This window comes from Mustela lutreola, chromosome 4 (genome assembly GCF_030435805.1).
Source record: "Mustela lutreola isolate mMusLut2 chromosome 4, mMusLut2.pri, whole genome shotgun sequence".
Taxonomy (NCBI): domain Eukaryota; kingdom Metazoa; phylum Chordata; class Mammalia; order Carnivora; family Mustelidae; genus Mustela; species Mustela lutreola.
Window position 1 is genome coordinate 29,652,974 of NC_081293.1, and position 27,490 is coordinate 29,680,463.

Consider the following 27,490-nt stretch of genomic DNA (forward strand, 5'->3'; position numbering starts at 1 on the left):
TGCCCCTCCCCCTGCCTGGGCAGCACAAAGCTGACTAGAAGCAAATTCCTGGCCTGGTGCTGGGCAGGAATGGCTGCAAGGGGCCCAGGTCTCAGCAGGGCCTTGGGTGCTTCTCCCTGCCCGGCCTGGAGGCGAGCTCACTGGGGACCCAAGGGACGCCTGAAGCCTGAGTACAATGCCGTGGTGATAGGAGCAGGTAACAGGGCTGTGCCCGAGCTGAGGGGCGGGGAGGGCAGCCCTGCTCTGAGTCCCGGGGACAGGGGGGAGGGGTATTCCCAGGCCCCACACTTCCCTCTGCTCTGGGCACAAGCTGGTCTGGATTTGGGCCAGAGCAGGGGTGGTGGTGGAAAGTCTGCTTAGTCTGTGAGCAGGCACTAAGGTTGTGGGCTGGCTCTGCCATCAACTTGCTCCGTGGTCTGGGGTAGTTTCTTGCCCTCTCCAGGCTTGGATCTTCCCTTCTAGAATGACCAGGGAGGAATAGGTGAGCTCAAGAGTTCCCACGTATCTCTTGCAAAATTAGCTAGTTGCCACCACATTCTTGGAAAGCAGAAGGTACACAAGGGTTGGGAACAAAGAGCCTTAGCATAAAAGACCCATGAAATCCCGCCACCCCGAGTGCCCTGAGTTCTGGTTACCACCACCTCCCCACTAGGACTACCCATTCCCTGAGGAAACTGGGAGATTCCTTAAAGAGGAGTTAGGAAAAAATAGAAATGAGTTGCAGGGTTACTAGCACATGTCTGGGAAGGGTGACAACCCCTGTTGTCTTGGATATCGGGCACGTAGGGTCCTGTTGCCTTTGCTCACCCCCAGGCTGCGGGTGTCCAATTCTGCCCCGTGACTGTGGGAGGCCAAAGGGCCTGGACCAGGTTGTCTTTGCTCAGAGCCTTTCATTCACACTCCTGGGCCCCAAATGTCACCTTCTGGCATTCTCTCCCATTGGGCTTAGACAGACAGACAATGGCAGGATCGAAAGAAGATGCTCATCACTGTTATAAAGCTGCGTCCTATCCTGCCAGATCTTCATATGTGCTCTGAGAGCAGTCACGGCCAGAGAACATTCCAGTGGCCCCTCCAGGGAAAAATGTCTGTGAACATACATAGGGAAGCTCATGATAAATACTGAAATAAAAGACGTAGAGCAGACACATTTACAAATAAGATACATAGTACTCTAAGTTCCAAGTAGCCAACTGGCTCTCACCAAATTTCTGTGCTTTTTGCTAAACATAGCAGCAAACCTGTGGTTACCCTCCACCAATCCGGCCAGCTTGGAAAGGAACAAGGCTTGCCGTTTGCACTGAATTTAAAAGAGTAGAACCGACGGGAAGCAACAGTCCTTTCTGAACTTCACTCGTCCAGTAATGGGAGGGGCTTAGTTCCATCAGATGACCTTTCTCCTGCACTGGGAGAACATTATTTCCAGGTCTGTGCTGTTCGCCGTAGAGCAGTGGCAGCCACAGCCGGGTATCATCCGCACTGTTAGTGTTTTCTCCGTCACTTTCTCGCGTGGATCCACCAACAGAGTCACACCACCCAGCCCCGAGGTGGACGGTCGTCTGGCTTCCCTGGTGCAAGGGCTCCCACCACAGCCTTTTGCAAGTTGCCACCGTGAGGGGCTGTGTGTGCTCCTGGGAAGGAGGCACGGCAGCTCACGGCTGCTCAGAGGTAAAGAACCACTAGAACGAAGGTAATTGTAAACTGTAGCGAAACGATGAGGAAGTGACAAGTTTTGAGTATCGATTACCTTTGTTTTCAATATAATGTATTTCACTGTAAGTTTATAATAATCTCAGTTTTAACAACGGTGGCCTTTGATGACCATCACAAACATCCCAGCTGGGGAAAGCCAGCTCCAGACTTCAGTGACTGGACTGGGCTCCGTACCTGGAAGGTGTTCCCCCTACCCCCTGCTTTCCTGCCCTTGGTGACAACACAACCCTGATGTCTCCTGGCAGGGAGGGTTGACTCCGGGTCACCAGAGGCCTGAGTAACTGGCCCGCACGTCTGTGAGCCTCAGGTGTGAGTTTTTCCTTGACATTGTTTCTGCCATTGCTAAGCATTCAGGGAAGCCTGGTTTAATTAAGGGAATTTGGGGATCAAGTGAGGAACAGAGTGGCACCTTCGGAGAGAAGGGTTAGCTCTGCTCCCTGAGGTCACACCAGTATCCAGGGGCCTTGAAGATGAGCCCTGATTAGTCCCTTGACTAAATATGCCCAAGAATGACCCAAGGAGCTTATTAAAATGCAGTTCCTGGCCCCTGTCCCTGGTGATTAAGATTCAGGGAAAGTCAGCGCATCCGGCCAGAATTTGGAGCAGGTTGGGTGCAGGGGGCTGCAGGCCACACTTGAGGACCCACGTGCCTGGCTGTCTGCGGATCCCTGGAGTCAGGCTGGAGACAGTCAGAGCCTGCAGCTTCAGACCCCCTCAGGAGGAAAGGACAGATCACTGGAAGCCCAAGGAAGGCTCAGGCAGGACTAGGGATGGGGTGGTGGAGGGCCAAGGGTCCTGAGCTGCTGGAATCTTGACCTTTGTCATTTAAGGTCTGTTTGTGCCTTTGTGGGCTCATGTGGGATGATGGAACTGGACCCAGTTGCCTGAAGCCTTCATTTCCCAAGATTTATGATCAGCATATTTAAGAGATGAATAGCTACCATTTATCGCGGGGCTGCTGAGGGTCAGGTGCTCTGCATATATTACTGGTTATTCTCGCCCCAACACTGCAAGAAGCCTGAAGCTCATGGCCCATTAGAAAGACTCTCTGAGGGCCACGTCTTATAAATAGGAACCAGCTTGAGCCCGGGATGGTCGGCCTTTAATTTGATATATGTATTTGAGAGCAGGGCTTTCCAAACCCACAAGTCCATCCAGCAAAGCTTCTAAACCAGAGCCCTGGGTGTGGGGCATAAACAATGAGTCTTGGAGCACTGAAAAAATACAAATCAAATTTAAAAAAAGAAAAAAAACTTTTCAAAAATACATAAAAATAGCATATTAACCATTTCCTTTTAAAGGAAATATAATCAAATAGATCACCACCTGCTTATCACATGGTGAGTTAATATGAGTTCGTGAAACTTTTGTTTCTGTGGATACATGTGTATGTGGGGTGGGGGCCAGGTCGTGGAGTAAGACACGCTCTCCCTGTGGCTTGTGCTCAAAGAGGATTGAACGACTGATTCGGAGATTCCTTCAATGGAAGAGAAGTTGGCTCAATGACCTCTAAAATTCTGGGTGTCTCCATGTGGAAAATGTAAAACAAAGTCAGCTCAGCCGTGAAGAAATCCATCATGTGGGTCATCGCTGCCTCCTATTTATGGATGTTTGTCAAATTAATGGCTGAAAGTTTGATTTGAGTGAGCGCCAGGTTCAGGCTGGTGCTCCGAGAACATAGTCTTCTGCTGACATCTTTGAAGACTCAGAGTGACCTTCTGTCACCAAGGAGAAACGCGTGCCGCGTGTTGCAGATGAGACCCGTCCCCATTACCTGAAAACAACCCAGGCCTGCTGTCCGCCCCTCAAGGGCTTTCCCATAAGCAGCTACATTTATCCTGAGAGTGAGGCAAGAGACTCCCAGCCCCTGGCCGTGCTAGACCACCTGCATCAGAATGACCCCTCGGGCTTCTGAGAAATCCATCCCCTGTCCCTGCCCAGCAGACTCTGGGGAAGGGTTTTGAATCCTCGTTCCCACAAGTTCTCGGATGTCCTGAAGCTTCTCAGAGCAGGAGAGGCACTAGTGTGCAACCTGAACCCTCAAGTCAAGTTCAGGGGTCCCAACCCAGGGGCGGCCCTCCTAAGATTTTGGAAAAGAAACACATAGAAGACAGATAAATTTGCCTAGTCAGCCGGCACCCCTTTAGCACATGCTGAAGCCGTATGTGTTTAATGACTTCCTTTGAACTGTTCTTATTCGGGGAACATTGGTGACTGACAAAGACAAAGCCATGTGCCTGAAGCCCTCTGGGGCACTAGAGCGGAGCACACTTGGGCAGAAGCAGCTGTGTTTGCTGGCAGCCGTCCGCGCACCCAGCATGGCCCCTAGACGGGGAATCTGTCCCAGTGAGGGGGTCCAGCCCCAGCGTAGCAGCCAAGGAAACTGTGACGCACTCTCTACCCATCACCTGCTTGTTCCCAAGTGATGGAAGTCCAGCAACGCAAGGCTTCATGAGATAGCTTTTGTCCGATGACTGTGGGTTTCTCCTGTCCCTCACTCCAGCCTAGAGCCACAGGCCAGGCCAGCTTTTTTTCAAGCTAGGGCAAGAGCCAGGGTTTTCTGACTCCCCACAGACCAGGTGACTGATGGCATCAAACAAGATGCTGTTAACACATCCAGGTACAGGAGGTAGAACTCCCTGCTACCTCCGCAGAATCGTCACAAGCATGGGGACAGGGGTGGGTGACCCCAAGGAGCATGTCTATCTGCCCACTGACCACTGTTGCTTTCCTCCTCCCCCTTGTCTCATTGCAGGACACAATGGGCTCGTGGCTGTGAGTACCCACCCCCCGCGCCCGGCTTCCCTAGCCCCTGCACACGTGGCTGCTAGCCAGACGCAAGGAAGCTGGCACCGAGAAAGCCTGCAGGGTGCCGGCCGGGGAGAGGAGCCCGGCCAGCTTGTCTCCTCTCCCTGGCCCCCACAAGTGGCTTTCGAATGGGTATCCACAGTAGTTAAGGAGGCTAGCAGGGGCTCCCTTTCCTTTCCTTAATGTATGCGCATTTCCCCCATGACTTTGGGAGAGTCAGGGGGCTTTCAGAAACAAGACGATGACAGGGTGGGAAAGTATGTAACTGGCAGAACCAGGGAGACAGGTTAGAGCCTCGGATGCTGGGGCCAGGTGGGGCCCTCTGATTACAGATTATGGGCAGCCCCCGTGCTCCCCAGCTGGGTCAAGGCTGAAGTGCCCAGCAGGTACATGGCCCCAAGTGCATCCCGGAGAAAGCAAGGAAGCCAGCCTAGCAGAGGAGGCAGGGCCCTGCTCCCAACACCAATGGCTCCTCCAACCAAAGCTGAGCCAGGCCAGGCAGGGGTAGCCTAAGGCTGTGCTTCTCCAACTCTGGTCCCGGCACCCCTTCGAGGCCGCTGTGTGTGCCAGAGGATGTTCACAAGACAAACTTGGAGCATCTCCCTGAAGCAACGGCTGCTCCAGGATATCGATACAGGGGAACTCAGCATGTTAGGGAGGGCGGGCTACGAGACCGGTGATCAATCTGAACACTTCCCCTGACATACTAGTTTTACGTGAACGTTTTACAGGGAGCATTATGTAACTCAACCGATCAGTAATTTAAAACATGGATTCTATGCAAATAGAAACACAGGTTCATCCTCCAGCTCTGCCACTTCCTATCTGTGAAGGTCAAGGCAAGTCATTCAGGCTCTCTGAGCCACAAAAAAAAAAAAAAAACAGCCTATCTCAGAGTTGCTGTGAAGCGATCAGAGGACATGCTTCAAGGACCTGCTATCCAAGGTCTCCCGATGGGGACTCAGCCCAGGGGAGGCTGGTATCTGTGCCCCCAGCCCAAGACCCAGGGCCCCCCAAGCACAGCCCTGCAGTTCATGGAGTCAGGGGGTGACTGGCTGTGGGGGCTTGGAGGTAGGGGGGCCGTGAGGCAGCTCAGGAAGGAGGGGGTTGGATGAACCTGTTCTAGAATTTGACCTCTGGTTGGATGACTAGGGGGACAGTGTGAGGATGCAGGGTCTGCTCTAGATTGAAAAGTGGAAACACCCCCGTGACTGGGCATCTCGATGAATCTTACCTATCAGGGAGGGGGGCCTATAGGAGGAGAGGGTGCCTGGTAAGGAAGTAGCAGCCACTTATTCTGGCTGAAAGAGGTGTAAGGTATTTTGTGGGTGACTAAGAGCCCTTGTGTGTACTCAGACAGAATCATGAAGTGGTCTTGCTCTGCCTAATCTTCAGTGGTCTCAGAACCTGCTTGTCCGAGGTGCCATCATTCTGGGAGGCTGTTCATGGCTAATGTGAGAACAACACAGCCTACCTTTGAGGGTCAGGCTATGTCCCAGTACCAGGGCGGCTCTGCTTTCTTCCTCACTGGGATGGATCAGGAGTATAGGTCCTCGGTCCAGACCCTCTGGGTTCAATTCCCAACACCTCTCCTCAGGAGCTCCATGAGCCTGAGGCAAGCTGTTAACCTCCTTGGGCCTCCATTTCTTTATCTGTGAGATGGGGAGAACCATAGTGCCCACCTCTAGGGTTGTGAGCTGGATTAAACAGTGTCTGGCAGTGAACTTTTATTAATTTACTTTTTAAAGATTTTGTTTATTTGACAGAGAGAATGAGCACCAGCAGGGGGGAGCAGGAGGCAGAGGGAAAGGGAGAAGCAGGCGCCCAGTGTGGGCCTGGATCCCAGGCCCCTGTGGTCATGACCGAAGGCAGATGCTTAACCAACTGAGCCACCCGGGTGCTCCTGCCTCTCCGTGCTTGTGAGGAGGCATGAGGCTTGCCCCAACCTGGGGGAGCTGGGCAGCCCGGGCAGGGCTGGGCACGGTGCAGTAGGACTTCACAGAGCCAGGCCATGCAGGAGGGAAGGTCACCGCTGGGACACGGAGGGGCAGGAATAGTCACGTCGCGTCTCCCAAGACATCTGGGCAAGTGGGAATTCATGGAGGAAGCAAGGGAATGGCATTCCCAGAGGCAGGAACAGCATGAGCCTAGGGCCAGCAGGCCGGCCCTATAGCGGGACCCCTGAGCCAGCAAGTTGGTCCCCGGGATGAAAGGAGGGCCCTGTGTGCCCTTCAGGCGGCATACCTGCAGAGACTGGGGGTAGACACAGCGGTCTTCGAGAGACGTCCTGTGATCGGGGGTGCAGCTGTCACAGAGGAGATCATCCCAGGTAAGCCCTGAAAGGTGATATGGGGGTGGCAGAGGGAACCGCTGGTGACTGCTGGTGACGGTCTTCACTGGATTCTGTTTCAGGGTTTAAGTTCTCTCGAGCATCCTACCTTCTCAGCCTGCTGAGGCCGCAGATTTACACTGACCTGGAGCTGAAGGTACAGCCCCCCAGGGCCCAAAGATGGGGGGGGGGCAGCTCCAGCTTCCCAACCTGGGTGAGGCCTCCCTATTTTGTGCCCACATGGTTCCCTGCACCTGGGGTGTCTCTTCCATTGGAGGGTCTGTCTGCCCCACATGCTCTCCTCAGTGCGGGCCCACAGATGGGCTTTGTCTAGCCCACCCAGGGTCTTACAAATGGGAAATTTCACAGAAAAAAATGGATGTCTTTTGAAGAACGAGACTTTGTGTCTTACATGGGACTGGGGTTCCAGCTCTGCCCGGCCCCATCACTGCCTGGCGTCTCACCTGGCCCTCGCTGATGATCTGCCCGAACCCTTGGGCCTCCGACAAAAGCCCGATCAACTTTATGTCCTGTTACCACCGTGGGCAGCTTGAGCCCAAAGCTGGCCCCCGGGGACTTTCACCTCCTCTGACTCCCGGGCTGCTCTGAGGGAGTCCCGAGAATGCTCAGTGCCCCTTGCTGACTTCTAGTTAGCTTAACCTCAGTCCACAGGCTGGCCCAGCTCGGCCCTGTCCTTTCAGATTCCTGCCACCCCTGCTGCCTCTTTCGGAAGCTGGGCGACCACATCCCTGGGGCCCTCTTAGCCTCTCCCCGCTGGGTGTCTCTGTCACCTCCACTCGGGAAAAAGGGTCCTGTGTGTCTCCGTGTGAGAAGCTGTGAGCATGTGAGCACCAACTTTGCTCTAAACTGAAAGTTTGAAGTTAATAAGACATTCAGCCACCGCTGCCTACTGGGAGAGAGATTGAGAGAGAGCGCGTGAGCGAGCCGCTCGCCAGGCAGGACAGGATGAAGTCCAGCCAAGGCCCGGGACAGGGTCTCAGTCTTCAGCCCATGTCAGACCACAGCTGAAGACAGCTTGCAAACACACCAGTTACACACAGTGGCAGACGTGACTGTGGGTGGGGACTGTGGGCACACCCTCTTTGTTTAAAAATATAACTTACAAAAACTCGGGATCACAGAATAGAAATTTTTACGTGCATATTCTCTTTATAAAAATAAGTTACTCACTTGAGGGGCGCCTGGGTGGCTCAGTCTGTTAAGCGTCTGCCTTCAGCTTAGGTCATGATCCCAGGGTCCTGGGATCAAGCCCCGTGTCGGGCTCTCTGCTCAGTGGGGAGTCTGCTTCTTCCTCTTCCTCTGCCCCTGCTCGTGTGTTCTCTCTCTCTTGCTCACTGTCTCTCTCCCTCAAATACATAAACAAAATCTTAAAAAAAAAAAAAAAAAAGTTACTCCTTTGAAAATGCCTTCTTCCATAGGGTTTCTTTAACTAGGAACCCCCCACCACCACCACCGAAATGAGTATATGCTTTGACCTGCTGCCTTGGGCGGCATTAATAGGAACATGGTGCTCAAATCAAGGGAGAAAACAGTCCTACTTCATGGTACACAGAACTAACTCCATGTGGAGTACGGAGCACCTTCTCTAATAGGACACTGGCAGGCTGGACAGCATTTCTAGGAGGGCAGCTAAACTCTGGGAATGTTCTGTTTCCAAACAACAGTAAAGAACAGTTATTTCAGCAGTGTACAACTCAGGCTATGAGCTCTAAGGCTCTAGCTACTGGTCTTCACCTATGAGGCAGGAATGTTAGTGTCCCATTCTACGACGAGGGAACTAAGGTTCTGGGATGTTAGGTTCACACACTAGGAAACGATAGAGAACTTGAACCAGGCCTGGCTGCCTCCTGCTGCCTGTTCTTGGGCTCCCACGTTCCAGCACAGGCATCCTAGAGCCATCCTGCTCAGCCCCACACCTTCCAGCACATTGCAGTTTGCAGGGGACAAGGTCACAGATGGGAGCTTCCCGTGCAGCCCAGCCTGAGCTCACAGACTCTGAGACCTAACGGGCCAACTTGAATCCCTCCCTGATGGTTTTATTAGCTGCCACATGGTGCCTCGTCTTCCTCGTCAGCAAGATGAGGATGGTAAGGCTATTGTGGCGGTTAATAGGTTTGTCTGGGGCATGCTGTGTACCCCAAAATTGCCAGCTAGCATTATGACTCCCGTGTCACATTTGAGAACCTGAGGTTCCAGAAAGATAAGACAGCATCCCTGGGGCCTCTCCCCAGTTAGACCAAGTCCTCACCTGAAGTGTGAGTCTTGGCTTTGGTGCCACTGCCTCTCTTGCCACCCTTGAGCTAGAGGATGGTTTCCCCCACCCACATGGGGCCTTCATGGGGCCTGTCTTCTGGGTCTCGGTTTCCATTGCTGTCACCGAGAGCATCAGGTTCGATCACCTCCTGGTTCTGTCCACTAGATAACGGGTTTGCTTTAAAAATGGCCCCACATTAAGTAGTGGACTCCAGGCTGGGAGGGTGGAGTTCTGCCCTGGTGGGGTCTTTCCTCGCATGTCAGCAAGCAGCCACCTTGTCCAGCTCTTCCTGGGCCAGCCTGGACCTCGTTCAAGTGGCAACCCCTTGTCTTCCCTTCCCTTCGCTAATAATCTTCTGGGTCTCAGCCAGATCGCTGTGCTCCTGCTTTACTCCCAGAAACCTAAGTCAGGGCTCTCCAACTTTCAAGTCTATCAGTACAGCCTGGGAAATTGATGGGACCCTGACCCGAGAGCTGATTCTGCAGGACTGTGGAGGGGCTGGGGACTACAGCTTTGGGATCTCTCTGGTCCCTCGTATATACCTTGCCCCTTCCTAGCAATTTCCACCCAGCTGAGAATGCTCCTGGGGGAATCAGAAGAAGGGTTCTGTTGTTATAAGAGGAAAACTACATGATCTAAGCAAATCTAATGGGGATTTAACATCTCTCTTCTTATTCTGACATCACATAGCTAAAACCATCAAGAATGACAAAGGTCAGGGTACATGGGTGGCTCAGTGGGTTAAAGCCTTTGCCTTTGGCTCAGGTCATGATCCCAGGACCCTGGGATTGAGCCCCACATCGGGCTCTCTGCTCAGCAGGGAGCCTGCTTCCCTTCCTCTTTCTCTGCCTACTTGTGATCTCTCTCTGTCAAATAAATAAATAAAATCTTAAAAAAAAATAATGACAAAGGTCCAATTTATGAGAAAGTCCTGGAATCAGATGAAAAAATTACTCCTATTCAATTAGTTATACTGGAAGCCAATCTTGGGTCCCTTATTTGGGGTGGGCTATTGATTTGTTCATTCAGTAAATGCTTCTGAGGCCCTGCCTTGCGTCCCTCGCTGGGAGAAGCCCTTGGGGATACCATGGTGAGGGAAGGAGCAAGGCTTCTGCCCTTAGTAAGAGGACTTCAGGTAGAGCAAGTAGTACCCGAAGAAAGGAAAACAAGACAATATCATAGTGAGGGACCAGAGATCCAGCCTGGGTTGCCTGACCAAGACAGATTTCCTGAGGAGGTGACATTTAAGCTGACACGCAAACACTAAGGAGTTACCGGCCTTGTGGTCACCTGAGCAGAGGGTGTTCCAGTCAGAGAGAGGTAGAGATGGACAGGCCCATGGTGGAAGAAAGCAGACAAGGGACGGGGCGGCAGATGGTGTGAGAGAGGGGCCGGGACCAGCTGAGATAGGGCTTTGTAGGCAGCGAGGGAGGGACTGCAATTTATCCTGAGCGCCACGGACAGAGGAAAAGGAGAGATGGGATTTGTAATGTTGCGAAAGGTCAGTCCACCTGTTGGGTGCTGTGGAATGTGGTGGAAGCAGCTGTGGTCACAAGGAGACGGACGAGGCAGCAGCTGCAGGGGTCTACAGGATGGTGGCTTGGGCTGAGGGGCGGTGGAGGCGGAGAGAAGCACGCGACTTCCGGAGAGACTGGGCCAGTGAGACGTGGTGATGGATGGTCTGAAGAGGAAGGAAACGGAGACACTAAGGATGCTTCCTGGGTGAGAAAGAGTTGACTGAGTCGAGAGAGTGAAACCAAGCTGGAACTTCCTCCAGCTTAGATCAGAGACATTTCCCCAAAGTGGGGTGAGGAAGGACCCTGGAGGACCCTGGAGGTCTCCCAGCCCAAACCCCTACCAACCTTTGGATTCACCTCCACAGTATGCTCCATCTGTGGCGATCCCACCATCTGGAATATCTCCGGCTTGGGTAAACGTCAGTTGTAACTGTTGTAGAGGGCTTTTGGTTTCTTTGTATTTTCTAGAATTTCTCCTCACAGCTCTTGTTTCTGCTTCTGGAAAGGTCCCCTGTCTGAAACATGGCATTCATTTATTCAATCAACAGAATACATGTTCATTGCAGTACCTCAGGGGCTGGGGATAGAGCCCTGAGCAAAGGGACTATACCCCTGAGCCCACAGAGCTTACAGTCTACGGGGGGCAGGGCGGGGTGGGGGAGACATGGGGAAACTAAGTATGCAGTTAGCCAGGTGACAGAGAGTGTTTCAGAGACAAAGCAGGCTGAGGGGACCGGAAGTGAGGGGTGTGGAAGGGAGGTCTTGCCTGTCGGGTGATAGCAGTCCCTGGGAGAGGGAGCTGGCCACATGTCTGGGAAAGAAGTCTCTAGATGCCAGATTCACCAGGTTAAACATGTTAAAGACGTACAGCTTTCAGTATGCTAATCATCCCTCAATAGAGTGGTTTCAGAAAAAAGGCGTCTCTGGTGGGAAGAGTAAGTCTTATTTGTGGGGATAGCACAGGTCCCTTTTGTATTATCTATACTCCATCAAAAAAATAGCTGTGCTCTTGGAAAGTTCTGTTTGCCAGTCAAATATTTGTAAATCAAATCATATTTTAAATACTTCGAGGGAACTTCCCTTTAAAGTGACCCTGGAGTAAATGAGTCTGCAAAGTAAATAAAATTTTTGGATGTGAATAATTTATCTACCTTATAAGTATGGATTTTCACATAACCATTACTTTCTTGTGTCTTTCTACATTTTAATTATTTATTTCTGAAGTGGGGGTAGTTATAGACCAGTGCTGAGAGACAAAGCTTTGGAGTCACAGAGATGTGGTTTTGAAATCTAGACCCACCTCCCAAGGTGACCTTGGCCAACTTCCTCCTCTGCTCTGAGCCTCTGTTGTTGTATTTGTGCAATGAGGACCATTAACTTCATTGTCATTGTGAGGTGATCGTTGTAAACCCCAGGACAGTCACTGGCACAGGGTAGCATGGTGGGCTACGATGTGGCATGGTGGGGTTCGGTGTGGCGTGGTATGGTGTGGTGTGGTGGGGTATGATGTGGCCTGCCAAAGGATGCTTGGGCGAGAGCGCTTTTGTATACTTGCATTAAAAAATAAGAAGCAGCAACACATGCCTTGGGGAACCGTACTCAGGTACCCAAAAGGCTGCAAACCATCAGCGAAGGGTCAAGGGCAGAGGACACAGACCCCTTCAACTGTTGCTATGCTGTGTGTGTTCTGCAGAAACACGGGCTGAAGGTTCATCTTCGAGACCCCTACTCCTTCACCCCAATGCTGGAAGAGGGCTTGGGGAACAAGGTGCCCAGGTCCCTTCTTTTGGGCATGGACATGGCGGAAAACCAGAAGCAGATTGCCCAGTTCTCACGAAAAGATGCCCAGGTAGGGAAAGGGACCAGCGACGGATCTCCTCCTCCCTCGCCAGCCTGTAGGTGGCTCTTGAAAGGAATTGGGCCTGGTTGGATCATCCTAGAGCATGTTGTCCAAAGACCATGAGGGCTTGGACAGGCCATCTCTCCTGCCCTCGGAGGGCTCCAGTCTGTGGCAGCCTCTGATCTCAGATTTTTCAAAGAGGAGGGGATGGAGAACACGAATTACGACCAGTGGGCACTGGGGACACCTGGGTGGCTCAGTGGGTTAACCATCTTCCTTCATCTCAGGTCATGATCCCAGGGTCCTGAGCAGGGAGCCTGCTTCTCCCTCTACCCCTCCCCATCCACTCATGCTCACTTTCTATCAAATAAATAAAATCTTTAAAAAAGAAAAAAAAAAGACCAGTGGACACTGGACAACCTCAAATCTGTGTGTGTTCAGTATGAGGCCACTGTTAGGTGGTCTCTGCCAGCTGAATTTCAAAAGGGAATCCGCTGGTATGTACTTATACTGCATGTGCTTTCCATCTCGCTTGCCTTTGGAAAGAACTGCAGGTGCTTATCAGTGTTAAAGCCCACGAAAGCCAAAAAGAAGGATGAAGGGAGGATCAGAGACAATTAAGGATGGAATGAACTGGATCAGGTATTTAGGACAAGAGAGTTATAATAAATATTCATTGGATTTGGCATCACTCCCCTGGCAGCCCAAGGCAAGAAATTGTCCAGGATGGCACACAGGTCTGCTGGAAGGCAGACATACGTCTGAAGGAGAATGCACACTTTCTTCCTGGGAGTGCATCATAAGGAACTTGTTGGGTAGCTTCACGTATGCGAACCATGGAATAATGTTATGGGCTTGGTGTGCCTTTGAAGGAACAGATATTAGTACCAAGCCTAGGTATGACATGATGGCATAGCATGAACTCCTGTCTCACTGAGGACTTTTCCAGAAGAAGACCTAGATTAACACAATCCACCTGTGTTGCTTTTTGTACTCTGGTATTGGGTAAAACCAAGAGAACCACTGATACTCAGTATCTCTCCTAAGCCCGTGATGATCCAAATCATCTGGGGGGCCTGCTTTCTTAAAGTGCTTCTTTTCTGTGCAGTGGGTCAGGGACCAGAGCCTCCAGCTCCTCCTCCAAACCCTGACCATCTCAGCTGCCCTAGAGAGGAGCACAGGATGAGGCTATGTCGCTGGGCCTAGAGGACAGTGGCTGTGGCCTGGCATGCTAGTGACCACAGGAGGAGGAGGCAGGGGCCACCTCCCACTGTGGAAAGTAAGGAAATATTTCTGGCTTTGTCTTCTCGCATTGTCTCATTGAAGGCGTGCTGTAGAGAAGGCTATTTAAGATCATTTGTACCAACACTTCTCAAACGTACTTCAGTGCAGAGCTTTTCTTTCTGCAACCTAATTAAAATTCCATGGATGTATTCATGAGTGTAGAGGAATGAAAAATTGAAAGCTGGGGTCTGAGGATCAAGTTAGGGCCCCCAGGGCACAGGCATCCATCCCTGCTCCTGCCGCCCACCCAATGAAGGAACAGGGTGTGTCCTAACCACACTATTGAAATGGATTCCGAAGGAAGGAAGAAAGAAGGGAGGGAGGGAAGGAGAAAAAGAAGAAACAAAGAAGGAAGGAAGGAGGAGAAAAGAAATGGATTCTGTTATTGGGGTTTGTGGGGGGAAGCGGTGTAGGCTTCTATTTCTGCATATGTCAAGAGAACAGAGGAGATCTGCAGACTAGGAAAGAACAGTCATCGTGCTGCTATACAGGGGGAGAGATCTTACTCTCACCAGCAATATAAGGAAAGACAGGACAGAGAGAAAAAACCTTGCAGCGGTTTTCTGGTTTATCATGGAGCCCACAGGCTAGGACACTCGCCAGTTTTCTGTGGCTGACAGCTGGTCTCAGCCAGCACAACCCCTTGTCCCTCCCAGCACCCTGGTGGCTCGTGTGCTCGGGATCTCTCTGGCCTCCCCCAGTGCTGACATCAGCTCGCAGGCCTGGAACTGGGAGTAATTTACCGCGGCCCAACTGAGCCAAGGCTGGGCGTGAGGCCTGAGGAGCCACGGAGGCTCAGCTAGGAGCCGCAGGCCACGTGGGGGTGGGATGGAGGCTGGAGCGTGGGGGCAGTGTCCCTGTGGGATGCTAAGCGAGAGGGTCTTGACTCAGAGCTCTCTGTTCCAGGCCTTTCCCAAATATGAGGCGTTCATGAATCGCATGGCATTAGCCATTGAACCTCTGCTGGACGCAGCGCCCGTGGACACGGAGGCCTTCCACAGAGGTTCCCTGCTGCAAAGGCTCCAGGCGCTCTCCACGCTCAAGCCCCTGCTGCAGGCAGGTAAGTCCAAGGTGCAGGCATCAGGTCTAATGAGTGACCTTTGGGGAGTTTTCTGGATGATTGGACATGAGCTTGAACCTTTAGGCGCCTGCCCACTACCAGCAGTGGATAGGGGCTGCCCGGAGCACTGTGCCGAGCGGGTCCTAGCCTCGCTGCCCGAGATAGAAAGCCTGAGACGGAGGCTGGTGTGCACACAGTTCATCTGGAAGGGGACCCCAAGGGGAAAGGCGGGTGCGGAAGGAGGAAGAGTCCATCACGGGGGGCGCTGCTGTTGCTGTGGTCACCACCGCAGGCGACGGGTGCTAGCTCTTAGGGGGACCACCCACGTAGCCTCATGAGGGGCACCTCAAGACCATTCCCAAGAGAAAAGGGGACACATTGGTCCAACAGGTTCACGCCCCCACTGGTCCCAGATTGCTCCACGGGGCTTAACTCCCACCTGGAGCATTAACTTCTGCCAAGTGGGTTCTCCTGTGTGTCCAGTCATGATGCCAGAGACCCCCCCTTGGGACGAGATGAAGAGACGCATCCTATAGATCTGAGGTGAGATGCTGTCGGGTTTGACGGCGTGAGGCTGACTTAAAGCCTGCATGGAGCTTGTAACCACAGTCTTGGCTAGAATGAGAGACAGGGGCCAAGGGAGTTTGAAGGGACGTCCCTATACATGAAGGATGCTAGGGAGGGATGTCCCCATACACGAAGGATGCTAGATTTGGGCTCAGCAAGAAGAAATTCTGTGATGAACTAGTGATGTCTGCCACATGTATGAGAAGGGACGTTTCACCAAGCATGCTGCTATTTTCTACCATTCCTCCACCATATGAAGGCCAGGTTAGCTCCTGCATTCTGGAAAAGCCCTGAATGAGTTAGCTCATACAAAATTGCTATGTAGCAGCTACAAAACTCAAGTAGCACATAAAAATAAACATCTATTTCTCACGTGTCCATGCAGTCTGGTCTGGACTGGTCTCACATGTGGGTTTATGACTGGGGCACATCAGTCAACCTACCTGTACTCCAGGGGCTTCCCACCCTCTTCCTGGAAACAGTCAGTTGGTCCAGGCCTGGCCGTCTGACATCAATGGCAGAAGCATAGAGGTCAAGGGTGCAGGAGCGGCCAGTTTCAAGCATCTGTTTGTATCCGGTTTGCAAACATCCCATTGGCCCAAGTAAATCACGTGGGTGAGCCCAGAGTCAAGGAGCAGGGCAGATCAGCCCAGCTGCAGTTGGAGGTGCTGTGGAGCTGCAAGAAAAAGTGTGTGGCTATGGGAAGGATCTGAGCCAGTAGAATCTATCACGAAATATAAAAGTCGACATTGCCTTTCAGAAGACCTGTCCAAAGAGCCTCATGTGGTGAAATTTATTAAGCAAGTTCTAGTGCCAGACACTAAGCCAGGCACTGGGGCTGAAATTGCTAGAGATCACAATCCGTGCCCTGGGGGCCTTACTGTCCAGTTAGTCCCTGAGCTGGTGTGAATCAGCTTCTGAGCAGTGGACCCGCCAAGCTGGCAACCTCCCTGGGGTGGGCTTTAAAGAGTTCAAAGTAAGAGACTAAGGTACAAGTTAACACTTTGCAAAAATAATTCCAAGCACTAAAATGTATTCATGCCCGTGAACTTGCAAACACTGTACATATGTCATTTATTCCTTACAGTAGCCCTTGGGGATATGAAATATCACTCCCATTTTGCAGATAAAGAAATAGGAACAAAGATATTGTGGATGGGAAGGACTCCTTGACTGTCTCGATTTCTGTTTTACGGGTCTTCTCTTTTAGGTCGCGTGCTGGGAGCCCAGCTGCCCCAGTATTACCAGGTCCTCACAGCTCCAATTACAAAGGTAAGGGGCTCCCCAGCCTCGGGCTGGACCTCACAGGGAGGGAGACGCTCCCCCTGAGGCCCCTCTGCCCTTCTCCTTGACATTTTGCTGTCCCAGGTGCTGGATCAGTGGTTTGAGTGCGAGCCCCTAAAAGCCACTCTGGCCACAGATGCTGTGATCGGAGCCATGACAAGTCCCCACACTCCGGGGAGCGGGTGAGTGCGGGACGGGGGCCATGGGCTGCAGCGGGCGCAAAGCGACTCTCCCAACAAGGGTGCTAACAGCTGTTGCTCCACCAGCGAACCAGGCACGAAGCCAAGCGCTCATCGAACCCTCAAAGCAACACCTGGGAGCCATGGTTCAGGGAAGGGACAGGTCTTGCCCCAGGTCACACAGCTGGTGGTGGCAGAGCTGATTTGCAGCTGGCCCTCCAGAATCTTCCTTCGTAGCCACTTCTCTCTCCTGCTGCAGCGGGAAAAGCCTCTCTCCCACTGTGGGAGCCCAACATGAACAGCTCTTTCCCCCTCTCCTCTTCCTCCTTCTTTTTCTCTCTCCCTTCTACCCCGTCTTCTCTCTCTCTCTCTCTCCTCTTTCTACCCCTTCTCCTCCCACAAAGTTCCACTGCCCTTCTGTCCCCCACAGATCCTTTCCCTGGGTTCCAGAACACGCACACCAGACACCTTCATCAGGGTGGGGTGCTGCCCTTCCCTTTTTTGTGGGGGGGGGGGTGTTGACAGCGGAGCCAAGAGGGGGCAGCAAGACCCAGTGAAGCCTGTACCTATGGTGTGACTTAAGGAGCCCCTCTCAGGAGCAGGAGAGGAGGGTGTGTGCGCAAGCGTGTGTTAGGATAGAGGATGCTGCCAAGTGTTGGGCCATTTCCAGGACATCAGAAGATGCAGCTAGAAGCTGTCAACGTGGCTTTTCTCTCAAAGGACAAGAACCACCCTTGGAAGTGGTTTTTCAGCACACACTAAGCCAGGTCCAAATTCCCCAGGGCCATGGAAAAGGGGGTTGGCAACGGCGGCCCCACCTTGGCCAACTCTATGATCCACCCGCCAATTTGGATCTTCTACTGGGGCCTCCTGGCCTCTTTTCTGTGGCTCTCCTGGAGGCAAAGCTACTGCCCAGTGTGTGAAATGTGTCTTTAAGTAATTTGTTTCCTCATTAACCCCTCCAGTGAATACTGATGGAGCCCTTACCTGTGCCAGGTGCAGGGCCAGGGCGTGGAGGGCACTGAGATCCTCATAGGAGGGGTAGACACAGGGTGAGTGACGCGAGTGGAGTTCTGTGAGGGCTGGGAAGGGGGTGGAGCAGGGAAGCCATGCTGTCCAGGGTCAGGGAAGGCTTCCGTGAGGAAGAGATATTTAATCTGAGACTCTCAGGACAGACATGAGGGAGGAAGGGGCTTCAAGGTGGCCAGATCAGTCCGTGCAAGCGCTGGGGGCTGAGCCAGGACCATGTGGACGTTTGCTTTGGCACAACTGCAGACTGCAAGGGACGGGTATGGGAGAGAGGAGGCTGGAGCCAGAGACTGGCCATGCCACCGAGGGCAACGCTGAGTCGGCGAAGGCATCCCCGGAGAGAAGTGACAGGACTCCGCTAGGTTTTGTGATGGGGCTCCAGGTCGGCAGGGAGGAAAGAGTGGGAGAAGGTGGTCCAACCAGGAGGACATCACTGTGGGAGTTGAAGGAAGGGAGGAGAGACCTGGGCCAGGGAGGAGGCCTCAGGGGGCGGGAACAGGAACATTCTCTGGGAGGCAGGTTGATGGTGCCTGACTGCATGGAGGGAGTGAGGCACAGGTGCAAGTCACGACTGGTGCCCAGCTTCCTGTGGGAAACGGAAGCTGCCATCACAGGATGGGGAGAATGAAGGAAAAACAGGTTGGGGAATGGGGAAAGAGATGGGTTGCGGCTGCCTGGCGGGGGGGGGGGGGGGGACCCACTCCGGTGGAGATATCTGGGGTAGCCAGCGCTACCCCAGAGGGAGTTAGGGCTGCGGGTGTGGGATCACCGCCATGTGGCTGGGGCTATGGCTCTGCCTGTAGACGCATTTGCCTGGGGAGAGGCTGTAGGGTGTGAGGCAACAGGCCTTAGAGGAGACGAGAGCCCATTTTAAGGCTGATGAGAAAGGCAGCATGGGAGACAGAGAGGCTAAAGGTACCAGAAGGAAAGGACTGTTTGCACTGAGAGCTCTGGGGAGTTAAACTGCACCTCCAACCACTGACCCCACTGGTCTGTCCTCAGGTATGTGCTGCTACATCACGTGATGGGGGGCCTGGAGGGGGTGCAGGGGGCCTGGGGCTATGTCCAGGGTGGCATGGGTGCCCTCTCGGAAGCCATCATGAACTCAGCCATGGCACACGGAGCAAGCGTCTTCACTGAAAAGGTGAATCCCCGCCCACCCCTTATCCTGATGATCTGTAGGGATCCCAGCATAGAACAAAATCCTAAATTCGGAAGGTTGCTCATTTTACCCATGCACAAAGTGGGGCTTTGGAATCAAGGGGCTGAGTTTATGCAGCCTCTTCTTGGCTGAGCAGCTGTCAATCAGGTCCCAGTTCTTCTGACCACCTCCCTTTGAATGCCCCGGAACCCCTAACGCCCATTAGAGCTGAGCCTCTGCGTTGGTGTGGGTGGACTGAGGCTTCCGCGCTTTGCCGCAGAGCCCCGCAGGGTGGGTTCAGGTGGGGAAGCTGGGAGCACCCGGAGCAGCACGGACAATGGAAATCCCCCCAAGATCCAACCTGTATCTTCCTTCCTGGGGGGATTCTGGGGCCTCGCTCTGGTGGGTTCTAGACAGTGACGAAAGTGCTGGTAAGCAATGAAGGGCGCGCCCAAGGAGTCCTGCTGCAGGATGGCTCGGAGGTGAGGAGCCGAGTGGTGCTGTCCAACGCTTCCCCGCAGGCCACCTTCCTGAAGCTGACGCCGCAGGTGAGCCCTGGGGGCTGGAGGCAAGACGTCTGCTCGGGGTGTTGGTCAAGGGCTCCAGGACCTCATGAGGCTGGGATTGCAAGCGCCAAGTGTCTCTGCGCTGGGGGAAGCCAGTCCTTCTCCCCCTGACCCCAACAGTCAGGTAGCAAACAGGGAAGAAGCCTCATCTGTGGGGAGAAAGGTCCAGGCGGAGAAGGTGACCTAGGCATGCAGCTGGCAATTAGCAGAACCAGATTTAGAACCCAGGTCTGACTTTTAATCCGGAGTTATCCTACTCCCCTGACTCGCCGCTCTCACGAACTCTGATTCCTTCTGTGTCGGTTGTCTGGGCCTATCAGTGCTGCATGAAACCACAGCACAGCTTCTGGATGTTTAGTAAGAAGTCCTGCCTTGGCACGCAGAATGCAAGAATTCAGTTGAACTTGGCTGAGTTCGGCTGATCTGGGCTTGCTCTTGCAAATTCCATCAGCTGTGGGTCAGCTGGTAGGGCCTGCTCGTCTTGGCTGGCCTCACTCCTGTGCTCAGGTTGGCTGGCTGGCACTAGCCCAAGACAATTTCTGCTGGAATAACCAGGTTGACCAGCTCTGCTCTACATGTCTTTCACTGTCCAGGATGATAAGTCCAGGCAGGTTCTCGGGGTCTGGCAGAAGCCAAAAGTGAGCAAACTCACTCATACAGGTGGTTTTCAGGATTCTGTTTGCCTTTTACTGGCTAAGCCTTTTACTTGTCCCAAGCCCAGAGTCACAGTGGGAAGATGTTACAAAGGTGTGTGGATACGGCAAGGGGTGAGGACTGGGGACAATTTTTGCAACCGATCGCACCTTCCCTGTCCCCAAAACATATAATAATATGTCTGTGAGTATGGAGCTCCCAACCATTCTTGGGACTATCTGAGGGCACAAGACATCAGGTTTTCTGAGTGATTCCACTAGGAAAATTCAACAAACATCAGTTCAAAAGCATCTGGTCAAGATAATTCTGAGATAATCAAGACATCCAAGAGCTTGCAGACCAGAGGAGAAAGGTGGCCTTCGGCCATCTGGCCATGTCCAAAGTAGGAGTTGGTGTGCGCCATTTGCATTTGCTGTGGGAAGTCAAAGGAAGAAGTGATCAGTGATAAGCTGGAGGGGGGCGGGGGGGCGGTGCAGGGGAGCTTCACAGAGGAGGGGTTTTGGCTGAGCTCTGAACGATGGGAGGAATTTCTGGCAGTGGAGGTTGAGGGACCATCCTCACCGAAGGAAGGCGGCACCCCCCTGGGGGTCTCGGCCATCCCCAGGCCTTTCCATGGAACCTTCTTCCAGGAATGGCTTCCTAAGGAGTTCGTGGAGAGGATCTCCCAGCTGGACACCAAGTCACCTGTTACCAAGATCAACGGTAAGAGGCACACAGATTGCAGAGCTGTCTTTTTTTGACATTATCTGAGTGAGAAATCTCCCAGTTTGGGAAAAACTGACTTACATCATCATCTCTATCCCCTGACCAGCCCCCTTCCCTCCACCCCCATACTTTTTTTTTTTTTTTCAATCCACTACTTTGGCGAGCAGGGTGATGGGTAGAGAAGGAAGATCCAGGAGGCCAAGGACATAGGCCTTTGGGCCCTCACCCTCCTCTTTGGTCCCTCAGTGGCTGTCGACAGGCTTCCTGACTTCCTGGCGGCCCCCAATGCTCCCGGAGGCCAGCCACGGCCCCATCACCAGTGCTCCATCCACCTGAACTGTGAAGACACACTCCTCCTCCACCAGGCCTTCCAAGATGCCGTGGATGGCCTGCCTTCCCACAGGTGGGTGTGCTCTGGGCTTTGTGTCCCCTGTGACACTCCTACACACATAGGCTGAGGAAGGGAGGGTGACTATCTAGACCCAAGTGAGGTTGCCTCTTCTTCGTGGGTCTTAACGGTGTCTTAGATCTACCTAAATCCATACTTAAGTTCTACGGATAGGAAGTTCATCCCAGGCGATAAATCCATGGGCCAGGGCAGGTGGGGAGTAAAGAGAAGGACACGGGGAGGCCAAGTGTCACAGATCAGGAGAAGGGGCAAGGGATGGCAGAGAGAAGAGCACTGGCATTTGGGGAGAATTGGAGAAAATGCTTACTGGGAGAGAAGGGGTCTCTCTGACTTGGCAGCCCATCAGAGGGCACACACTCCTCCGGTCCCCCTGCTCTGTATTTTCTTGTCACTGATAAGCTGCCTTCATGCAAAACTTTTAAGAGCATTTCCTACCTCCCACCCCAGTTGTATCTCCATCCTGGGAACAGGCAGGGATATTATAGGAGCAAGTACCTTTCCATACTATCAATGGTCTGCCAAAGCTTGTTGAAAACTTGTTCTCTGTGGGACTCCATATTGAGTGTGGGTTAGGGGAGTCAGGGGTCAGGCAGGGGCAGGAAGGCACAAAACTTACCTTAGGGCAGGCACGCAAATATTTATAGCATGACATACAGAGGATTGAGCCCTGTTCATTCATAAATATTCCAAGCCTCTGCTCTGCCAGGCTTAGTCCAGGGACCTGAGCACAGAGCAGCAAGCAAAGTCCACATGGCCTCTGCCCTCGGTTCACTGACCTATGGCGGAAGGCAAGACAATCAAACACGTACTGATAGTATGACGAAAAATAGGTCAGAGGAGCAGATGCTTCGTTAGTCTTCATAAGGAGGTCAGGAAAGAAAGGCATCTCTGACAGCATGGCATTTGAGCTGAGACCCAAAGTAAATGAGCACAAAGGTCTTATACATTATATCTGAGGAAAAACATTCAGACAGAGGGCAAGCCATGTGCAAATGCCCTGGGGCAGGAGTGGACTACTGTGTTGGAGGCCCAGGAATGTAGCCAGAGAGGCTGGAGAAAGAGAAAGGAAGGAAGCAAGGAAAGGAAGGAAGAAAGGAAAGGAAGGGTCCCAGAGCGGCAGCCGGGCCCTTGTCAGCCTCTCCTGTCTTTTACTCTTGGAAAGTTTGTGCCAAGCCTGACTTCCATTTTGGAAAGACCACTCTGGCCACTGCTGGGAGGGGGAAAAAAAAAAAAAGGCATCTGTTGCAATTGATTACTGTTGCAGAATCCAAAGGACAGAAAACAATGGCCTGGACCAGGGTGGGGACAGTGGAAGTGACGAGAAGTGGCCAGATACTGGGTATTTGAAGGTGAAGCTGGCAGCATGTGCTGTTGGATGGGAAGTGGGGTTGAGCTAAAGAGGTGTCACTGGAGGATGGTGTTCGTCTTTATAAAAAGGGGGAACCTGTTGTGTAGGGGAAGGAGCAGGCTTTAGGCATTCGGGTTTGGACAAGTTGCTTTGGAGACCCCTAGGGGACATCCAGGTTCATAGGATACATTACAAGTGAGAGAGGCAGGGAGGAAGGGCATTTCACATGGCCTCGAAGGTGCTCGTATTTGGAGATGAGAGGGGAAGTGTGCTCCAAGTAGACGCAGCATTGTAAGCAGAGGAGGGGCGGGACAGGTGGGGGTTCTGTTGGAGGGCTTCAGCCCCAGCAGCTGGTTGTTCAGGCTGCTCAGAGAAAGGTGAGCAGACAGTGCTAACCTGGGTTGAAATCTGGCCACCTGAGCACCTGCTGCCCTGGGCCTGGCCCCTTCCCTCAAGGGCGCTGTGTGCTGAGCCCTGGAGAGGTTTGAGACTATCAGAGTGCTGGCTGCGGTGGAGGCTGGTGGAGACAGGCACACAGGTGGAGGCTAGGAGGGACCTGATTGCTGGGAGCAGTGGTGGTGTAGGGGTTCATCAGGGGCTGGGAGCTGCGCCGGCTGGTCTGGACCGTCCCAGGGGGTACGGACCCCACACAGTCAAGCAGCCACCAGAGCCTCGCAGAAGCCCATCATCTCACCCTAGGCCTTCCTTCCTTTTGTCCCTGTCACCAGTCCCAGCCCCTTCCCTGAGGGCGGCTGCCGCTCTTCACACCTGACCGTCTCTCTTCCTCCTGCGGCAGGCCTATGATTGAACTCTGCATCCCTTCCGCACTGGATCCCACCCTGGCTCCCCCCGGCTGCCATGTCATCTCCCTCTTCACTCAGTACACTCCCTACACACTGGCCGGAGGCAAGGTGTGGGATGAGCAGGAGAGAAGCGCCTATGCTGACAAAGGTAAAGAGGACAGACCGTCCTGTCTCCTGACAGCTGGGACCCCTCCCCTCCTGACTGCCCCGTTCAGGGTTAACACCTGTTCAGTCCCTTCCCAGCGGGAGAGAAGTACCCAACAGAAGCTGAGTCAACACAGTGAGTGCCTGCCAGGAACAGGCACTGGGCCAAGAAAGCCTAAAAGATGCAGTTCCTGTCCTTAGGTTGCTCACAACCCAGACGGGGTTTGGGGGAACCAATCTTATAAGACAACGTACTGTGTGAACCAAGGGAGGAAGATATTCACCAGACAAGGAGCGCTTTCCAAAGAAAGGGACATTTGAGCTGGGTTTTAAAGGATGAATAGGAGTTGGTCAGGCACCGGTGGGCATTCCAAGCAAAGAAACAACTTGAACAAACCAAGGAGGTGAAGAAAGCTCTGCACACTTGTGGGAGACGAGTAACTTTGCAGTTAGGTTTGGGGTGAGCAGGTGGGAAAGTGGGGTAGACCCATAGGACTTTGTAATGATTATTTATTTGCCCTGGACTGTTTTTATTTTTTGCTTATTGAGATATGATTTGTATGTGGTAAAATAAGTTCATTTTAAGTGTGTAGTTTAATGAATTTTCATAAATTTGCCAAGCTGTAGAATCCTAGCGCCTCCTCTTCTTCCTCCTCACGCTGTCTCATTTCTCTGCTCTTTGGTGCCCAGTGTTTGATTGCATCGAGGCCTACGCCCCTGGCTTCAAGAGCTCAGTGGTAGGCAGGGACATCCTCACACCACCTGATTTGGAGAGAATCTTCGGGCTTCCTGGAGGGGTGAGTCTAAGACCGGGGGTCTCAGGGCCGCCTGGGTGGCTCAGTCGGTTAAGTCGCTGCCTTTGGCTCAGGTCATGATCCCAGGGGCCTGGGATCGAGTCCTGCATCAGGCTCCTTGCTCAGTGGGGAGCCTGCTTCTCTCTGCCTCTCCCTGCCACTCTGCCTGCTTGTGTGCTCGCTCTCTCTCTCTCTCTCTCTGATAAATAAATAAATAAAATCTTTAAGAAAAAAAAAAAAAAAGACGAGGGGTCTCTCTCACCTTCTTCTCCCCACGCCCCCCACCTTGGCATGCCCGCTCAGCTTTCTTTTGTCCCTCCACACCCGCCCTGAATTGGGAAGGCAGGATGGTGCGGAGACCGCAGTGGAAGGGGACAGAGAAGTGGTCCAACCTGGGGATTTGGGGAGGAGTAAGGAGATCAGACAGGAGAGACAGTGCCCACTGAGCAGGTCACCAAGACCGTGGCCCCCTCTGTCTGGACACCCGTGGCCACCGCTCCCATCTGGCTTTCTTCAGAGGGAACTCCCCTCTTAAGGCAATATGTCCTTGGACTTGCCTCTCTGATTGCAAAACCTCGCTGACACTGGGGTTAGAAGGAGCAGCTAGGAGGTCAGTCCACAAGGCAGCCACCAGCTTCGTATTCCTCTTGGTGGCTTCTGTGGGGTGAGACCAAACAGAGCCAGGCTACACAGGCAACCCACCCAGCACCTCACAGAGACTTAGGATGAATGAAAATGAAACTCATCTCATTAATAATTATTATATTGATCACATGTTGAAATGATAATGTTTTGGATCTATAAGATTAAATAAAATATATTATTGACATTCGTTTCACTGGTTTCTTTTTAAATCTTAATGTGGATCCTAGAAAATAAAAATTGCATATGTGGCTCATGTTATGTTTTTATTGGACAGCACTGGTCTGAAAATAGAGCACAGGAGACTAGGCACTGGGGGGTGAGGGGGCAGAGCAGAGGGATGGGGGAGGCATCAGGCAGGCAGGCAGAGGTCAGGGCAGAGGTGAGGGGAAGGGTCTGCCTGGAGGCCCAGGCAGGGCAGGTGATGCCGCGCACCAAGGCGGGGAAGGTGCGAGAAAGCAGACTGGGCAGGGGAGGACAAGAGCTCAGCTCGGGACATGCTGAGAGCATTAGCGGGAAGGACAACCTCGTGGTGATGTCCAGCATGTGTCAGTCTTCTAGTCCAGACCTGTCCCGAAAGTCTGACCTCCTCCTACCCCGTCCCGGCCCTTGCTCCCCACTTCCTGGCTGCTCTGACACAGGCTAGGGGAGCAGAACCAAGCTGGAGTCCCCTGCCCCTTGCCTGCCATCAACAGTGACTTCTGGGACATGAACCCCCCCCCACCCAGGGCCCAGGCTCAAGTGGGTGTCTGCGCCAAGGGAAGGTGAGCCAGCTGCCAAAATAAGTCAAACCTCCCATCTTTCAAACACAGTGAGGAGGATTTATAGTTCTCAGCAAAACCCTTAAAATCTCCCTCTTCTTTTCCCTTTCAGTTCCTTTCTGCTCTGAAGATGCTCACCTTTCTTTCCTCCTGAAAATTGCTTCTGGAAAACATCCCCAGAGCAAGGATATGCACCTGTTCTCGCTCTTCCCCTCCCCTTTCTGCTTCATAAGAATCCAAGAGAACATGCTGGAAGGAGAAGAACCTTCCTAAGCGGGGGGGGAGGGGGGCTTGGGTGGGTGGGTGTAGAGAAAATGGAAAAGGCTGTAAAGCCCCTAACACTCCTACGTTAACCACTGTGGCCCCGCCTCCCGCAGAATATCTTCCACTGCGCCATGACCCTGGACCAGCTCTACTTCGCCCGCCCTGTGCCCCTGCACTCCAGCTACCGCTGTCCCCTCCGGGGCCTGTATCTCTGTGGAAGCGGCGCACACCCGGGTGAGTGCCCCGGGGCCCCTTCTCTGTGCCACTGGGATCAGCGGTAGAGGGATGCAGGGGGAGAGGCCTGCGAGCAGGGACCGCCTACAAGAACAAGCCATCCCCCATACTCAGGCTTCTTGGAGCGCAGGAACCAGGAACCGAGGGTGGGGGGCTCTGCCAGCTGGCCGCACCCTCCCCCTCGGGGGTAGCTCACACCTCCCCCTCGCGAGGTCTGAGAATAGGTGGCAGCGGCGGCATCCGAATGCCGACTTTGGGCTGAGAGAGACCCGTGTCCCTGAATCCCCCCTCCAGGGTTTAGACCCCTACGGGTTGGTAAGGTGCTTCTCAATTTAAAAACTCTTTCCAGCCTCTCTGCCAAGCCCAGCTGACCTCACCAAGGCTGCCCTTCCTCATGGACACGTCCGGGAGAGGTCTGTGCCCCCACCCTTCCCCCTTGAACCCTGAGTCGGTTTCACCCGCTTCCAGACTGAAGGGCGCACTTGCTTGGACCACGCGCTGGGCCCCCTGCCCAGAGGCCAGCCTGGAATCTGTCTTAGTAGTCATCCGCGGGCTTCTCATGCCCACCGCCAGGGCGTCGCTCAGCTTCTCTGTGAGCCCTGGCCCAGCAGGCTCTCTGGGGAGGGCTGTGAGCGCAACTTAGCTTCTCCGGTGGTTGTCTTCCAGGAGGAGGTGTCATGGGAGCCGCTGGATGCAATGCAGCCCAAGTTGTCTTCAGAGACCTCAAGAGCATATGACTCTGAACCAACTCTGACCTTGAGATTTTAAGTCCCTGTGGGGTCAGTGTCCAGGATATGGCTAGAGGCCGACAAGCCCTCGTGCTCAAGCCACATACAGGTTACGTTTGACACTTGTTAATCTTGCACCCCTGACTTCCTAGATGGACTGGTGTTGTTTTATTAAAAACAGGGTCTTATATAGATAGTTTGTGGATTTTCTTCTATATATTTTCTATGTACTGGTAGATATTTGCATTTTTTCTACATCTTAGCTTTTTCTATTGTTAGTCAGTGCACATGACTATGTAGTAATGGGTGGGATAAGCTTATCTGGGGTACTCAGCCTTCACACATCGGCTCCAAGCAGTCCAAAGCTCAAGGCTTCAATGCAAGCATCCCTACTCACCCCTGGGCCCCACTA

The 27,490-nt window shown here is 53.1% G+C and overlaps 1 protein-coding gene across 2 annotated transcripts; it reads left to right on the top strand.

The window, feature by feature from the left end:
- PYROXD2 (pyridine nucleotide-disulphide oxidoreductase domain 2) lies at positions 1–27,270 on the top strand. 2 transcript variants are annotated; one of them, XM_059169248.1, is made up of 16 exons: positions 2–196; positions 4,469–4,488; positions 6,757–6,850; positions 6,934–7,007; positions 12,336–12,491; positions 14,673–14,826; positions 16,604–16,665; positions 16,762–16,859; positions 18,888–19,029; positions 19,440–19,574; positions 20,876–20,948; positions 21,198–21,354; positions 23,505–23,659; positions 24,346–24,452; positions 26,230–26,350; positions 27,017–27,270. In XM_059169248.1, the coding sequence occupies exons 1-16, from the start codon at positions 70–72 to the stop codon at positions 27,085–27,087; spliced, it is 1,746 nt and encodes a 581-aa protein (XP_059025231.1). In that variant the 5' UTR covers positions 2–69; the 3' UTR covers positions 27,088–27,270. The 2 variants fall into 2 exon arrangements, with proteins under 2 accessions (XP_059025233.1, XP_059025231.1); XM_059169250.1 differs by lacking the exon at positions 12,336–12,491 and having other exon boundaries at positions 1–196.
- The last annotated feature ends 220 nt before the right edge of the window (positions 27,271–27,490 follow it).

What these genes read in the sequence shown, in the direction of transcription:
- PYROXD2 (XM_059169248.1), top strand. Translation starts at nt 70, where the DNA reads ATGGCTGCAAGGGGCCCAGGTCTCAGCAGGGCCTTGGGTGCTTCTCCC. An exon ending in ACACTGACCTGGAGCTGAAG is followed by an intron (nt 7,008 to 12,335) that starts GTACAGCCCCCC and finishes TGTGTTCTGCAG; the next exon opens with AAACACGGGCTGAAGGTTCA. An exon ending in TCTTCGGGCTTCCTGGAGGG is followed by an intron (nt 24,453 to 26,229) that starts GTGAGTCTAAGA and finishes CGCCTCCCGCAG; the next exon opens with AATATCTTCCACTGCGCCAT.